Consider the following 17,860-nt stretch of genomic DNA (forward strand, 5'->3'; position numbering starts at 1 on the left):
TTGAAGTTATATCAATTGAATCCACATGAAATGTAACATTAAAATAAACAACAGAAAGAGCATAAAAAGCCTCATCTAAACTACTGCAACGTGCTGTAAAAACTTGCTTCGTATACCTAAAGTTAACTTACATGTTACTCACCTCGTCAAAAATTGTCTCGATCTCATTATACAGGCTCTTCGACCTCAATGCCTTCACGTCAGTCTGCTTGAAGTTGATACCTTGATGGTCCAGACTCTTCAAGTAATACTTCTCATTCTGTTCCCTCCAGATCTTGTTGAATCCCTTTTGCGCCTCCCGCCACTCTTCCTCCTTGGCCTTGAGCCTGCGCAGTACTACGGGTACTGCCACCATCGGATTTCTCTTCAACCCTTCGATGATATCGGGTGCTTTGTCACCATATATCCTTTTGATGGCACGTTGGTGTAACGTGGGCGATGATCCACCCAAGCAGTCGTCTAGCTTATATTTGGCAACCTCGTCGGGGTTCATTCGGCCTAGTTTCTTGAACACCCCCTCGAGCACACGGATGGTGGAAGCATTCACTTCGATTACCACATCCAGTTCAAACCTTTCATCCTCGCAACGGTACATGTACTCCTCGTACTGTGTCTTGCGAGAACTGACAAATGTGCTGTCTTCAGACCAGGTGGGGAAGGACACCCACTGATCATTGAGCACTTCTTTGCAGAGTGGTGTGCGACCGGAGCACTTCAACCCTTCCTGAGCCTTGGGGATAATGCAGTAGCTCGCACCTAATCTCTTGGCAGTGGCTAGATCAATTTCCAGAGCATGGTCACCCTGGGGACGTTCAGATCGGGCCACATTGAATGGCACAGGCTCGGGTTCGTTCTGGCCCATAAACTCGCGGAACCATCTTAGTAACTCGGGAAATTTTCCTAGGAAGGGGGTGACAATCTGGATGAGTTCAGCTTTTGACACAATTTCCTGATTAAATAAGGTGAGGCACCTGAGGAAGTTGTTGTATACTTCTTGAGAACGTACAGCTTTGCGGACCTGTAAGAACAAAACATAAATGTTCTAGGTTATGCAGGATTTATTTTATAAGCTTATCAAAAATAAAGTGTTGATAAAAATGACAGGACATAAGATAGTTCTTTTTTAATTACTGTAACAGAAAAGTCAAAGCTTATTAACAGAAAATATTGTAAATATAAAAAAATATTTAAATATGTGGCAAAAAAATAATGTGCGATACAAGAAAAACAATACTACTGTAATTAAGGTACAAGAATATTAATTAACAAAAATTGTAAATGTTAAGTTAACAAAATTATTTAAGAAATAAATTAATTTATTATTAAAAATAAAATCATTTTATACAACAAAATTTAAAAACTGTTTCAGGTGAATGAGAAGAATTGCCTATGAAAAAGGACAACCTTCACTCTAGCCTGATTTTATATTGCACCGATTCTTGTACAACAGCAAACTAATAAAGATGTTGCTTAGATCACAGTGCAAATAAAGAAATGTTATTGTATTTTCAAGTGGGTAGATATAAGAAAATAAGAACTAATTGTATGCAATTTATAAAAAAATGACTCATTTGCATCCAATCCCAAAATGTAATTGATGTAGTTCTTTCTACAATTTATATTAAGCTTTGTTGCTATGCAATTGAAAAGATTGAAAACTATATCTACTAAAAGGTTTGAAACTAATATTAAATTACCTTATCAAAAAATGCATAATCATTTAAAGCTGCATACTTCCCAGCCTCACTGAGACTAACATCCCGACAGGAAGTGGATATTTTGTGCTTTTTAACTGGCGGTGCCTCCCTGTGTTGGTAATTCGAGTACGGCGGGGAGCGCTTCACGGGCCCCGAAATATGGCTGGGCTTGTGTGGCAGACTATGCCTATCCAGCATGTTGTCTCTATGATATGGTTTACTAGGTGGCTTCTTAACAGAATTCGAATGTTCTGATATAGGTGCCTGATTGATGTGGCTAGTGGCATCCGGAAGAAATTGACCAAACTCAGCAAGTAGGTCGCTCTGGTTCTCGAACAGCTTGGCCACCTGGCTGTATACCTCTTGCTCAGTCAGATGTTTCACCCCAGAGCCTATGCCTGCCGAGTCTTTCAGCGTGCGCTGCTCCTTTTGGTATGTGTGGAGGATCTCGAGAAACCTCTTGTACTTTTCTGGTTGGCCTTGGAAGCGATTCTAGAAACAATTATGAATTTGTAGACATGAAGAAAAATGTGAGTTGAATAAATATGTAAAGTAAGTATAATTTGTTAAAGCACAGCACAAATCAAAGGTGTTAAAATATATTTTCAGTAAATTCTGACACATCCGATATTCTGACTGTATTATGCCAAACAAAAATTTAAGTTGTATAAATCAAAACTTCAATTAAAATTAACTAATGGAACTTACAGGGTGAGGCATATTAATATCAAACCCACGTGTATTTAACAGCCCTAGATTCTAGTTTAGGTACACAAATTTAGGGTGTGTTCAACAAATAGTCAGACTAATTTGGTCAAACTTCTTTAGTCAAACAATTCGCTGAACGGCCTTCAGTAACTGTATTAAAACTCGTCCGATATTCCTATTCAGCTGACTGGGCTGACCAACGAAATATTTGTTCGCTGAACGACTTTGACCGGTCTGACCATTCGCTGAACACAGCCTTAATAATGGCTTAGTCAATAAGATGATGAAATAAAAATAACAAATTTGTTAGAACTTTTCTTAATTATTATTAATATGATTTCAAATCTTTCCAAGAGTAAGTCGTGACTAATGCTCTACCAGGATAATGATTAATGTGATAAATATTTTAGACATCAAACATTTTTGATTTAGCTAAATGTAGTCCGATAATGTGGATATCAATTGAATCATATTTAAGGATGACCTAAAGAAAATATAGACATTTGAGAATATTAAAAATATTGTTAAGGAATGTTTAATTAAAGTTTAAAGTTTTGAAAGCAGTATTAGACACATGGTAAACACGGTCAGAAAATGAGATTTTAACATCAAATATTACATCTATATTTTTAATAATACAGAGCCTGTATAAATGATTACAAGCCACGTGACTAGTAACTTTGTTTGAAACAGTAATTTTATTTCCTTCACGTTGGCAATTACATTTCGGTAAAATTAAAATAAGATCAAGATTACATTAAAACACAACATTCTGTTTCATTAAAGAGATTCTATTCAACCAATCAGCAATAACATTATCTTGAGCGGAAATGTAAAGGGTAAATATATCGAGTCTTTAGCGAAAATATTATATTGGAAACTAGAGAAATAAGAATGGACCCAAGTTTGAACACTGCAGTACTCCAGATAAAATTAAGAATGTATTAGAATGACAGACATTATATAACAAATACTCACGTTGATAAAAACTGTATAAGTAGCAAATTGTCCTGAGTGACTAATTCCTGTATTATAATAGGTAGATGTAAATCACAATTTGTCAAGAATCTTAAAATTTGTATACATATATTATATTGAAGGGTAACAAGAGCAATTTAGTGTGCAAACTCGAGTCACACTTTAATATTTGAATAATTATTTAATAGATGCTACGCCCCTGGTATATAGAAATATATACATATAATTCCAGTAATGTTTTAATAGTATTTGAGTAAAGATGAAAATTAATTATGAGTGAGTATTTAGTGTACAAATTTTGATTACCATTTTTTCCCTCCCATTACATCTACTCAGTCTGTTGTCAAAATGATTAAAGGCAAACTCTGTAAATTCAATTAAACTAACATAACCATACAGAAAGGAAAAATATATAGAGAACTCATATATTAGCTTGTTGTTTTTTCGCTAATCGTGTTTATTAGCGCAACCAACGAGAGCACTTGTGATACTAGATTTCAATTATATTTAAAAAGCAACTGAATTTTATTATAGTGACATTTGTAATATATTTAGTTGCATTTTTTTATATGGTGATTTAACAGGACTGTGAATTAATTTTGAGGGATTTTTATGTAAATTCAAGACTTTATTGTGAAAAATTGTATACATTAGGTAGTATTTAAAATATTGTCCATCGCTAGCCACTATTTTTTCCCATCTTTCTAGAGGTGTACGGATTCCACGTCGAAAGAACAACTCATCTTTTCAACAAGTAGTAATCCGATGGAGAAACATCTGGTGAATATGGTAGGTAGGGTAAAACATCCCATTCCAATGTTTTGACTTCATTAAAAACAAGTGGTCAAGCATTGTCATGTTGAAAAATTACTTTATTGTGCTTTTGCGGCCGTTTTTCCTTCAATGTATCAAAAGTATCGATTGTGTTCGATAAAGTTCATCAGTGATGGTTTCATTCAACTGAACCAACTAATAGTACACAACACCAAACTGGTCCCACCAAATACAGAGCATAAGCTTCAAATGGCGAATATTCGGTCTTGCTGTCGATGTTGAAGCACGACCAGGCAAACCCCACGATTTTCTACACTTAGGATTATCACAGCATATCCATTTTTCATTGTCAGTGACAATACGATACAAAAAACCCTTTCTTGTTTGCCACTGAAGCAATTGTTCACATATGAATAATCGCCGTTCTACATCTCTCAGCTTCAATTCGTATGGCACCCAATTTCCTTGCTTTTGAATCGTACTGAGTGCATTTAAATGTTTGAAAACTTGTCAACATTCGACGATTCAGAAAGTTCATCTTTTGTTTGACATGAATCTAGGTCGAGTAATGCTTCTAATTATTCCTCATCTTCGAACTTTTTCGGATGAATAGGGTGTTCTTTGTCAACCTTGATCAAAATCACCACTTCTAGAACATCAAGACCAATATGCACATGTTTTTATTGATGGAGTATGTTCATATTCGGAGCTGAGAAAAATATATGTTGTTTACACTTCTGCAAAATGACACATAATAAAAAGTAAAAAGGCGAATGTGGCCTAGCGACTTGTCATTCATGTCAGCGATATGAAAAGTCAAGTAACGTTGATCGCGGTTAGTACTTGGATGAGCGACCATCCAAGGAAAACTCAAGATGCTTGCCCACCTTCTAGTAGCCTGTATGTCGGTGTATTCACAGAAGTTATACTTTAGGCGATGTTTGTATAGAAAGACATACCATTCCTCAGAATGGATGTAAAGCTGGTGGTACCTTATCTAAGCAATGTTAGGCAAGTAAAAGATCCCTACCCTACGACAAAGTGGGGGTTTGGCAAAATTTCCAGGTTGGGAGTTGCTCGTCTCCGATGTCAGTGTTTAGCCATAGTTGCAGAAGTAGACCGACGTAAAATAACCAAAATAGCAAAGTAAAAAAAAGTCAAGCCTAATGACACGAGCTTCGACATGAATATAGTTATAGAAGTGTCCGATGTAATAAAGTATAAGTTACGCCATCTATTGTCAATTCCTCAAGATCAATTCACTGTCCTATACTCCGCGGTCGAAATTATAGAGAGTGACTCATCGCTAGCTTTTGGACTAGTAAGGGGGATGAAGCGTGCCGGGAACGAAAATCCATTGGCGTGTCTGCGTAAAAGGCAACAAGATATAGAAAATATTGAAAAAAGATAATAAAACATAACATCTAATATTTTTTTACGGTTTGCTATAACTGGCACTTTGATCCATTTTAATTATTACAGCATTTTAAAACGTCCCAGTTGTGCTTTTTTAATTTATAAATTTATTATAGCCATGGAATTAAACCCCCCGTCTACGCTATAGACGATTATAGATTCTATCGATGTGCGTAGCGAGCGGCACAAAGATAAATAATATTGAACCGTATAAAAAATTATTTTATATTTTATACGCATTATGGCAATAGTGTTTTTATATTATGTTTGAGTCACTCTCTATAATTTCGACCGCGGAGTATAGTTAACTACTTGAATAGTACTTCCTTGCGGAAATTTAAAACAAGATGTCAGGATATCTAATTCCAATAAAAGATAAACAGTTCTTTAAAAAATGGTTGATCATCTCTCTAGATATCAGGTTTATCACATTATATTTTTTAAATTACTGACACTTTTATATTTATTGTAATAATTTCATATCGAGGGTTTCATAATAAAGGGGCGTATGAACCAAATTACAATTTATAACAGGTGTATGTTTATACGCCTCTATGTGATGTTCGGGAGATGTAAGATGGTTCATATACTTAATATAATAACACCAATAAAATTTTAATTATTGTAAATACCGATACGCCTGACTAAAGAACTATGCCCCACCCTTTTTGTGGCTCATTCCCTCGAAAATACAATTTTCGTGATTTAGGTTTATACACCCCTCTGTTATAATGCCCTCGAATTGTTTACTTGTTTTGTTTTGTTAAATCAACATTAATATAAACACAATGAGTGATGTTAGTGATCATATGGAGTTTATAAAAAAAAGTTTCAACTAGTTTTAATTAAATCGTTTTTAACAACATCCAATCAAATGTCTCATATATTAACAACCAAACTTTGCTTAAATTACATATTATTACTTGATGAACTAGCCATTTTTATATAATTTTTTTAGAAAGAGCAGTCATTTTCAGTGCCTAGTTGACCTATAGGCTGGTGTAGGCTGCAGCCTATAAGCCCCTACCAACTAGGGGCCCCCACCATGTTAACAAAAATTTTTTTTATGGAAACTAATTTTTTTATCAATTTTTTAAATTTATTTATCATGTGGGTAGCAAAATTAAGGCTTTTTTTAACCTTGGGTTCCTCTAGAAAACTGGTTTTAAAATAACGTGTTTATATTAATAGTGTTTTTTTATTTTACCAGTAATAATTTTTTTAAAGCCAATTATGACTCCTACAATTTACTGTTTAAAACGACGTTTTTTGTTTTAGAAACCTAATTACATCCTATCACCCCAAGGGTAAGTGGATTTTAATTCTTCATTTCTAGTTATACATCTTGTGTCCCTAGGGAAAGTGGGTTAAAATTTACTTTTATTTAATTCAATTATTTTTTTTTTGGGAGGCTACCAAAAAGGATATTTTTTTTCTAGAATAGGTCCCCACCACTGTAAATCAGGCACTGGTCATTTTAGATGGCACATAGAGATTGAATTAAATAAATTTTACAAATTCAAACAGATTAAAAAAGAATCTATAAAAACTTACCCCAAATGGTAGATCACAAGTACAACTGACTAAAGTGCTGACCAATACTTTACTGCATAGAATAAATAAAGATAGTATGACATTCCTGACTTTACCTACATTACGTCATCAATTTATGATTTCCTACTAAATTGTAACTCAGAAAAAAGTGTAAACAAATAAACAAAAATATTAATACCATTTTTTTAAATCTCCAATTTGGTTTTTGAAAAAACTATTTGCAATATTTAGTGTTTATTTAAGCCACATAACGAAGACTAATACAAAAAAAAAAGTGAGGGAATATTTAAATGATTAAACGGCATCCTTTTAATTAAAAGGCACATTTTGTTCAAAGACAAGCAAACCGAAAATTAATCTATATGAAATCAAACTAGTGATAATAACACAATATATGGTCAGTTATTAAAAGCAGTCATAATAACCAAACACCATTGTAGTTTATATAGGGTAGTTTAATTTTTTTTAACAAACTTGAACAAATAAGCTATCAAAAATTAATGATTAGTGTTCTATGTTGATATTTCTAAAATGTCTAAACATCGTTCATAGTACAAGTAATATAGAATTCCCTAACTTTTCCAGGTTTTCCCTTACTTATAAAAAAAAACTCGGGTCAGTTGCAGCTTGCAGTTCATTTTTAAATACTAATTGATGTTTATGCATTAAACATTTTCTAGAGTGGACTCCCATAATCTTTCTTATACTCAAAAAACCTCATAAAGCTTTCAAAACCACAAATAGGTTTCTCTTTCAAGAACCTAGGGCAGGGGTCGGCAAGTAATTTTAGGAGGGGTCCGGATACTTTTGAAATTTTTTAACGAGGTTCAGAAAAAAATTCATATTTCATACTAATTTTTTATTTTCACTTGTGTTAAGAACTCAAATCAGTCACAATTGTAAAATACTAGAAAAAATAATAAGGGTGGCACTCAAACGTAAAAAAATATTTTTAAAATAATTTATCCGAGTAATTTATATTTTCAAAAAATTTTTGTCGGTCCAGTATTTTACCTTCCGCGGTCCGGATCTGGACCGCGGTCCGCCCCATTGCCGACCCTTGACCTAGGGTCTGCTCTCACAAAATTTCCAGTAGCAAACGTCAAATTTCCCGACTCATGAATTCTTTTAAAATTCCCTGACTATTCCCTATTTTTTATGATGAATAATGAATTCCATGACTTTTCCCGGTATTCCCGGTTTTCCAGGCTGCTACAAACCGTGCTGAAGGTTTCGTTCTCAAATTTGTAGTGTGTAGTTAACACCAATAATTTGGTATAGGTATTACGTGTTTCTGAAGTTTGAACTTACAAAAAAATTCTTAGTGCCAATTTAATAACAAATACCTACTTCTAAAGTGCTTATTAAATTTAAACATCAGTTTCCTGTTGGATACTGAAAAATAACGTTTTGAAAATATGTATTAAAAAATTCATACATCGCCCCCATATATATATATTTTAAATTTTTCTTGTTCTAGAATGTATTTCAGTATCTCTATAAAATTCTCAGCTTTAATTCTGCACCTCGACATTTAGAAACAAAAATATAGGGAGAAAATAGCAGTTCTGCATTGCACTTAAATAGTTGTATTATTTTGTACTATGTCGCTCTGACCGATCCAGTTGTGGATATCGAATTTAATTAATTTAAGCAGTTTTTGAGAATTTTGAAACAGGGAGTTTTGGTGAAAGTAACAGCAGTTCTGCATAGGTGCTTGATTAAATTTAATATTCCTGTAATTGTGGGATATCGAATTTAAGAAGTTATTGAAAATTTTGAAACAGGAAGTTCTGGAGAAAATTATTAAAATTAAATATTTAGTTAAATAAATAGCTCCATACATTCCTTCTAAATTCTATATTAGAACATTAAAATAAACATATATATTTGAAATACTTTTATATGAATAGCATAAGAGTAGTTAAAATTACTGAAACTCGGCTTCAAATACTTAAGCCAATGTTTTGCTGAATATAACGAGCGTTCAAATAAAAACGTGGTCGAAGTTGGCTCTGACACATTGGACGTAGGGAGTAGCTTATAGCGACCAACTTAACCTCATTTCTCAACGAGCTGTATAGCAGCTGTCAGTTTCAATAACGTTAATGACTATATAACTTTATTTTAAAGAATAATCGTGATAACAATAACAAACAATTAAAGGAGCTGCGGAAAGTGTCCCCCTCCTTGTTATAACAATAAATTAAAGCAGCTGCTGAAAGTGTCCCCCTCCTTGTTCCAAGCACTTTTCACACCTGTTCCTCAAAGAATTAAAGACATTTTCTAAGATGCTCGGGGTATTGTTAATTTCACGAATCTTGTCTATAAGTCGAGCCTGCAGATGGTTTAAATCAGGAATAGGCAGTTCAAAAATAGTGTTTTTAAGGTAAGGCCACAAAAAGAAATCACACGGCGTAATATCACATGACCTCGGTGGAAATTCATGTTCAGCATTGAGACTTATTAGTCGATTTTGGAAAACTTCCCTCAACATATTCATCGTCTCGCCTGCCGTATGTGCCCTTGCGCCATCTTGTTGAAAGTAAAAGTTTGTAATTTCGTTTTCTTCCAGCTGGTTAACAAAAGGAGCGATAATTTCTTCTCTATACCTTTGCGCAGTAAGAGTACCATTAAAAAAAATAGGTCCATAAATCCTCCTTCGATTGAGAGCACACCAAACTCCAATTTTTTGAGCGTGTAGAGGGCCCTCGACAAAAAAGTTATCTGGTTTTTCAGAAGACCACATTCTCATATTCTGTGAGTTTACGTAACCACTTAAATGAAACCAGGCTTCATCAGAAAAAAAGGTGATATTATGAAGTTCACCGTAGTTGTTTAAAAACCATTCACAAAATACAGCCCGTCGCGGAAAATCAACTTCATGAAGTTCTTGCTGACAAGTTAAACGATAGGAGAACAAACGCAAATCTTTTTTTAACACTGTGTGGCAGGTACCGACTGATACTCCCACCATTTGTGATAAAACACGTACAGAAGTTCTTGGCGCATTTTCCATTATTTGTTGGACATTTTCTTTTAATTCTTCAGTCCGCTTTTTAGGTCGGCCGCTTCCTTCTTTTCTTGTTACACTGCCCGTTTCACGAAAAACATTAACACAACGCTGAACTGCACTTTGAAAAATTTTGTACTCAACAACGCCGGGAAATTGATTTTGAAATTCTATGAAACATTCCTCAATAGAATACTTCCATATTCCATCAATCTTGCGTCCATTTCTAAAGTAGGACTCTATGATAAACACTTTTTGTTCTTGAGAAAACACCATTTTAAACATTTTTTAAAACGAATATATTCAAATTGATAGCGGCGATATAGCGCTTTGACAGATGACGTTTAAGTTCATTTGCTATACGCTACGCCCTACGTCCAAATTTTCAGAACCAACTTGACCATGTTTTTATTTCAACGCTCGTTATTAGTATTTGTATGTTAGTATTATAGATTGAATTTTATGTGCAGTAATTTTTTAGGGTACTGATATGATTTTTTTTCAAGGGGCTTTGTTTTATTGGGGCATAAAACCAAGGGACAGATATGAAGTAGATGTCAAATTTGCAATTTAGGATTATTTTATAGTTTGTTAAAAAAACAATACTTGCTTAAAATATAAAAATTAAAATACAAAGCCCCTTTATTGAAAATCCTAAAACTGCTTAAAGTTTAATCTTTTTCAAATGGAGCGACTTGAGAGGCACAGCTTACAAGAAGTAATAGAATTATTCACATACAATGCAGATCTGCAGCTACTTTATTCAGAACTTCTTTATCGAATTTTTGTAAAACTCTTAAATTAAATATATCTCTAAAACTATAGCAGCTACAGCAACACGTTTTTTATGAAAAAGTGGACATACATATTCGAGTACAATGTCAGACTTCCCACTTCAAAATTATCAAAAACTGCATAAATGAATTAAATTCGATATCTATACAATTACATATACTAGAACAGTGGTCGGCAGCTGGTGGACCGCGGTCCAGATCTGAACCGCAGAAGATAAAAAAACTGGAAGTATAATTACTCAAATTATTTAAAAAAACATTTTTCTATAGATAACAATACGTTTGAGTGCCATCCTTATCATTTTTTAATGGTTACAATAGTTGAACTATTCAAACACAATACAGAATTGCTGCTATTTTGTGAAATGGACATTAATAATTTTTAATAAATTCAAACGTTGGGGTGCCAGCTTTACAGGACTGCCAATCTGAGACATGCACATTAATTAGTAATCAAAGTTGTCTGATATTGACTGCTTCATCAACTCTTATACTAATATATTGAATATTTTTACTTAAGATTCATGTTTTCTTTTTTAAATATTAAAATTAAGTAAAAAATATGGATTAGGATTAAAATCGTAGTTGCCTTAGTGGTATTGTAAATTAGAATAATTCTTTTTTTCCTCTACCCTATTTGACATTCAAGAACAACCACTCTGATAATCTGTAATTACAACAAAAGCAAAAAATCCCTACTCCAACTAGTCAACGACAGATTTGAGATTTATACAGGGTGTTAATTAAGTATGTACATAAATTCAGCATATGATTATTTGAGTCATTTTAAGACAAAAAGTTCATATAAACATTGGTCCGCAGGTTCTTTGTTTTGAAGATACAGGGTATTAAACTTTTGTAAAAAAATTTCTATTTCCTAAATAGCCCCTTTACCCAATTTTGTTGTAATTTGGCAGTGTTATTTCTAGTGTTAAGGGGCTAATTTAACCCTAACTTGATTAGATTTATTAAGTCCAGTGGCGGTACCTTAACAAATATTTTAGACAAAAAAAAATTTATGCCACTGACTTTTATGTAATTTTTACATATTTTTTTATTAAACAACTTAAAATACAACTTTTTTCTCTCTTGAATACTTTTCGTGTCTTGATTAATTTTTGTAGAAAATAAAACCCACAATTGCATATCCCTGGACCAAACAGGAAACATGGGGAAAAGTTTCTTTTGGAAATTATCATTTTTTTTTATACTTTTTTATTAATAATATGTAACATCTAAATAACATAAGTACAAATAACACTGCCAAATTACAACAAAATTGAGTAAAGGGTATTTAAAGATATTTACGAAATAGTATTTTTTTTAAAGTTTAACATCCTGCATCTGCAGACCAATTGAATATGAACTTTTTACCTTAAAATAACTCAAATAATCGTCTGTTGAATTTATTGTAATTTTCTTTCCATGTAAAATCATTGTCAAACGCAAACTAAACAACCTTTCTTGCAGCACAAAAGCGACAACCATTAGCAAATAGTCCACAACCGTGTCTGTGTAATAGAGTTTGCAACTATAAGAAATTTACTGTAGAAATACATACTTAAAAACAGAAGTGAATAGCTGATTATGACCTTAGCAATCATTTGAATTGCATTAGTATACAGGGTGTAACAAATAAACATCAAACTTGGAGGGAGCATTATACAGCGGAAAACAAAAAAAAAAGTTTCTATAAACATATGTCTAAATATATGTTAGCAAAGCACATGAAATTTAACATAAAATTCATCAAGATCATTATATCATTGTATCTAGACCATATTTCCAAAATGTGAACTCCCTTCGTTTAGCTCTCCTTAGAAACGTTCTCACACATTCAAATATTATAGGGTTGTTGCAAATTTCATTGTAAGCTGCCTTCTTCCACATAAACCGTACTTTTTAGTTGACCCCAAACAAAAAAATCTGGTGGATTTAGATCCGGAGTGTGAGCGGGTCATCCAATAGGACTCCTCTAGTAAAGTTCACCACACTTGATTATATCAAATACCTAAAGTCGCAGACATGCGTCTTGTACTGAGGCTAAAATTTTCTTCCTATATTAAGAATTCCTTCTTGCAGTACAGTACGATGTCGCCCAGATTCTACGTGTTTTAAAGAAACCACTTTCCTGTAAACGTTGGTTAACAACAATAAAGCTGCTATAGCGTGGCAATTTCCTATTGGGATATCGCTCTGCATGCAGTCGAATAGCTGCACACACATTATCATTTTGCTTTTCCATAACTTAAATGCATATCAGCATACTTTTAGAATATAAGCTGTAACATGTATAACACAAAAACATCAGTTATTACTTTGACAACTTACCTTCTTTGGCAGTAGAACCATGTCAAATTTTTGACAAGTACTTCTAAGCTGACTTTTTTTCAATTAGTGTCTTAAGCTAATTTGATAATCTTAAAAATTTTGCTTATACTTCAATAAACAAGCATTTACGAATACTGTTTATAGAAACTTTTTTCTTGTTTTGTGCTGAATACTCCCTTCAAGACTACTATCCTGTATATATTTGTTTGTTTTTGTTACGAGGGAATAAAAGTACAAGTAATCCGTAGACCACTAAAAGTGAGACTTTACTTCTTGAATTTAGAAACTAATACGTGTAACAAAAAAAAAAAAGAACAAAATTTATTTATGTATACATACTTTACCCTGTAACTACATTGGGGTAATTAAAACTTTTTATATTATTACAAACTAGACCTAGAAATCAAACAAACATACCTTTATTTTATTGACGTAGTTGATGGCATGGTTGAACTCAACTGGTTGATTCTGCGGTGAGTCTGTGTGACCCTGCAGAGCTTGTGTAACAGCAGCCTGGGCAGCAGATAAAGATAGAGGACCATATGTGGGAGCACTGCTGCCATATGTGGAAGGATGGTGAACTACTGGTGCTGCGGGAGGAGCTTGTGGAGCCACAGGAGGTATGTGCTGCGTCAATGACAGGGGTTGGGATGCTGGTTGACTGGGTGGCGGTGGTTGATTTTGGCCAGACATATTTATCGTGCCAGAACCCTTCAAAATCATTGCTGATCTCTGCTGTTGAGGATCTGAATTCATAGTACCAGTAGGGCTAGGCATGCTGACTGATACTTGAAATGCATAGCCCTGGTCGCTACGTTGGACCTCAATTTTATAACCCGGAGGCAGAAAAGTATTGAAACCTACTATTAATTCAGGGTATCCCTTGAACAGATTGGAGACTCTTTGAATGACACCTGGCGTGTCAATGCTCTGACTCTTAAACTCTTTCATAATATCTAAAAAGTCATTGTACACTTGTGGCGTTGAGCCAAACTTAAACTTGACCAGATCCAGATAAGAGAGGGCATCCTCAACCTTCAATCGTTGGAAGTTGCTGCTGGGAGACTGCTGCTGTTGCGATGACTCTTGAAGGTTTGCACTAGGTGAAGAATTGCCACTAGTGCGTAGCTGGGAATGGCTACTGACAGAGAGGTGAGGAGCAGCTGCAGTTGGCATGGCACCGTAACTGACAGGAGGTGGTGGTGGATAAAGTCCAGACTGCATACCTTCACCGACCACTTTCACAGTGCTCCCACTGGAATAGGACAATGCTGGTGCAGTGTTGCTTAAAGACTGACGGTACAGAGCACCAGATAGCGGGGGTCCACTTCGATCCTTCACAGTCTCATCCACACGCAAACGTTTCATTTCAAATTACATTGAGGCGGCTGGAAAAAAAAAACATTATATAAATACAAACAAAAGTCAGCAATATTTATTCAATAACATTTTGTTTTACCATCAAGAATATATAAATATTAAACTATATGTTTTTATAATAAGTTACTAATATGCTTAGATTATATTTATATAGGACTTGGTTTAAAGAAAATTATACGTAAACAGTAAAAGGTATAAAAAAAGTTATGCAAAAATAATTAATTTAAATAGTATAATAGTTGAAAACAGAAAATTGAAAATTTTAGTTATATAAATCATTACAATTTCCAGATTTTGGTTAGCAGTAGTCAACATACTTTCCAAGTCTCTTTTTGGAATTATAATGGAGTTTTTCACTTAAATTTGAACAAAAAAATAATTTCCCATGGTTTCCATAATAAAACACTAACATTTACACAACTAATTTAGAAAATAAACAGTTGTCAAAATCATGTTATCACTGAATATTTTTCCACGTTTGAATATTTTTATTTGTTGCAATGCTACTTAAAACATAAGTACTAAGGTACAATTATTAACTAAATTAAAATAATTATTAAAAGGTAATTAGAAAAAATAAAATAAAGGGTGTTCCAATTAAAACTTCCTGCCTGGAAAATATCGGAATTAAAAAAAAAAACAAAAAAACCTGATGTTGATTTTCTTGTCAAGGAGGAAAAGTAATGGCATAAGTTTTGGTGTCTTGGAAGCTACCTCTTAGGCAGGGGCGTAAAATATTCTTAACATTAAATGGCACCATATGTTGAGTGACACGTCATTTTAAAACCTTTTCAATGTTGCTCAGGATGACATACGGCTTTATATCAATAAATGAAATAATGTTATTTTATTAAATGTTCAAATGGGTTTCTCACTACTTTCATACAATAATAAAATCTTTGTTCCACTTCTGAAGGAACATTTCGAAGCGTTTTGGGCGTTATATGATGACATTTTTCAACACCCTTAATTGAAATACCAGTCATAAGAAAAAAGTAGACTATAGTCAACTAAAACCTAAAACGTTAGTAACCTTTTAATGGCAATAACCACAAGTTATTATAATCTTGAAGTTATTAAAAAAAGAACATGTCTTTGTAAAATTCCATTTATTTAATCGCCTATGGAAATTACAAGATTAAAAGCACCATTCAAGAGTGCTTACTTTCGGGCAATTTTTTTTTAGTTTAATCAATTTTTAAAACTGAAATAATACTCATGCTACCATGTATTCTTAAGTGAAACAGACAGTATTAATAAATAAAATGGAACATCAATAAATTTTTTCCATGCTTAATTTAATTTTCGGTTACTTCTTATCTACTTTTTTCCAAGATAAAATTTACAGCATAATAAACATAACAACGTAAATTAAAATTTTAAGTACTGTTGTAACAACTATTGTCGATAAAATTAAATAGAAGACAATTATTGCTAAAGAAGTGTTTAAATTACAAACACAAAAAAAAAAATATTGCAATAAGGATTAAGTTCAATTTTTATTAAAGGAATATTTTACTATAAATAATAAAATTTTAAAGTTCACACAAAAGGTGTGCAATAAACAGAGATCTGTTTATTTCTCTCAATCTTGAAATTATAAAAATGTATTTTCTCAAAGACATCTAAATGATGGATAGTAAGTTGTGATAAACATTTACCATATAGCTCTATTAATGAAACATATAACTGTGATTCAAATATGTAGATATTTAAATTTACTTTGTTCACAAAAGAATTTTTCCTGAGAAAAAAAAACAACATTTGAAATATATCATGTATTAATAGAATTACTTGAAAATATACAGTAAACATGCCACTATTTTCTATCTCCATGACAATTGTTGCTTTCCTATTAACTAGGAAGGATTGGTGCTCTGCTTTTTACACATGCCAAAAGTACATAACTACAATCCATCCACTCCACTAAAAAAGTTAATGCATGAAGACTAAGGGAAATTAAAATATATATATACGAGATACTTTTGGAAAAAAAAAAATTTAAATCAAAATAATAATAATAGATTGCTTGTAAACAAATTTTAAAGTGAACCACTACAGAGTTCTGTTTTGGTTTAGAAGTAGAATTGGGTTGCATATGAATGATAGCTGTGGGAGTGATAAACTCTGACATTGATAGATATTACTATGCTAAGCATGTACTTAGATGAAATCCATAAGTAATCTTAAACTCTCATCTTCACCAAATTACTATCTTTATTTTTAAATGAGGTTACTAATGACCCACCAAAAATCTGGGTATGTACAAATAAGTCTTAACTTCTATAATACAATCAATAAAGATAGAATGACATATCTGGTATGCTAGTTAACTCGTCTTAAATAGCCTAGCATTTGCGCTGGGTTTCAGGATACTTTTGCATTTTTATATACCTAACCAAAAAGATTGGAACAACGACTTTGGGATCAATATACGAAAATTTAGACCAACTTCCCTCTATGGAAAGTCAACTTCTACTAAATGTGGCACCACTAAACTGTATTTATTTAAAAAAAACATATTAGCTAGATATTTCTTATGTAAAAAAAGTATATCATATTTACAAAAGTTTTGAAACCATGTATAAACATTTTCTTCTGCAAAGAATTATTTCCAAATATAAAAATATCTGTCAAAATTAACTCCATCATTTTTTAAGATAATTTCAATGAAATCTGACATGAGGGGTTTTAGGAGTGGCTGAAGTCTACTATTCAAGAGAAAAATAAATGAATTTCAATTTTTTACTGCAGATATAAATTACTGAAAGCTGTTTCCTCAAAATCTTGACCAACAAAAAAATACGGCAGAAAATAAACGACTAAATTTTTCAAAGAAATTGTACCAAATTAAGATTTAAGTTAGTTTCACCAAAAGATGTACTCGAACTATACCATAGTCTTTACAGAACACCTATACAGGATGTATTTAAATGGAGGGGCACAAATAATAACAGAGATTCCTTGGGTGAAAATAAGTCGATTTAACCTAACATACCTATATTCCAAGTCGCACAATAAAAAAGATACAGGATGTCAAAGTGAAAAATAAAAAATGATTTTTTCTTAATAATTTCTATAATTTTAGTCAGAAAAACTGTTTCAAATTTTCAACAGGGAGGTTTTTTTAATGATGGGAAAAATAATATAATAATGATTTTTGAGTGTCGAGTAGGAGGCGCCCTCTGCAGGCAATGTTATGCATTGAATATGTA

General features: G+C 32.8%; 1 protein-coding gene across 1 annotated transcript in view; it reads right to left on the reverse strand.

The window, feature by feature from the left end:
* LOC108910340 (paired amphipathic helix protein Sin3b) overlaps positions 1-17,860 on the reverse strand; it is a 58,615-nt gene that overhangs the window by 30,763 nt on the left and 9,992 nt on the right. Inside the window, exons 2-4 of the mRNA XM_023454977.1 lie at positions 13,683-14,653; positions 1,698-2,189; positions 143-1,018 (exon numbers count right to left, since the gene is read on the reverse strand). Coding sequence (XP_023310745.1) covers positions 143-1,018; positions 1,698-2,189; positions 13,683-14,633 — 2,319 coding nt within the window. The 5' untranslated portion in view covers positions 14,634-14,653. The remainder of the gene's footprint in view (positions 1-142; positions 1,019-1,697; positions 2,190-13,682; positions 14,654-17,860) is intronic.

The sequence above is a fragment of the Anoplophora glabripennis genome, unplaced genomic scaffold, assembly GCF_000390285.2.
Source record: "Anoplophora glabripennis isolate ALB-LARVAE unplaced genomic scaffold, Agla_2.0 scaffold459, whole genome shotgun sequence".
Classification (NCBI taxonomy): domain Eukaryota; kingdom Metazoa; phylum Arthropoda; class Insecta; order Coleoptera; family Cerambycidae; genus Anoplophora; species Anoplophora glabripennis.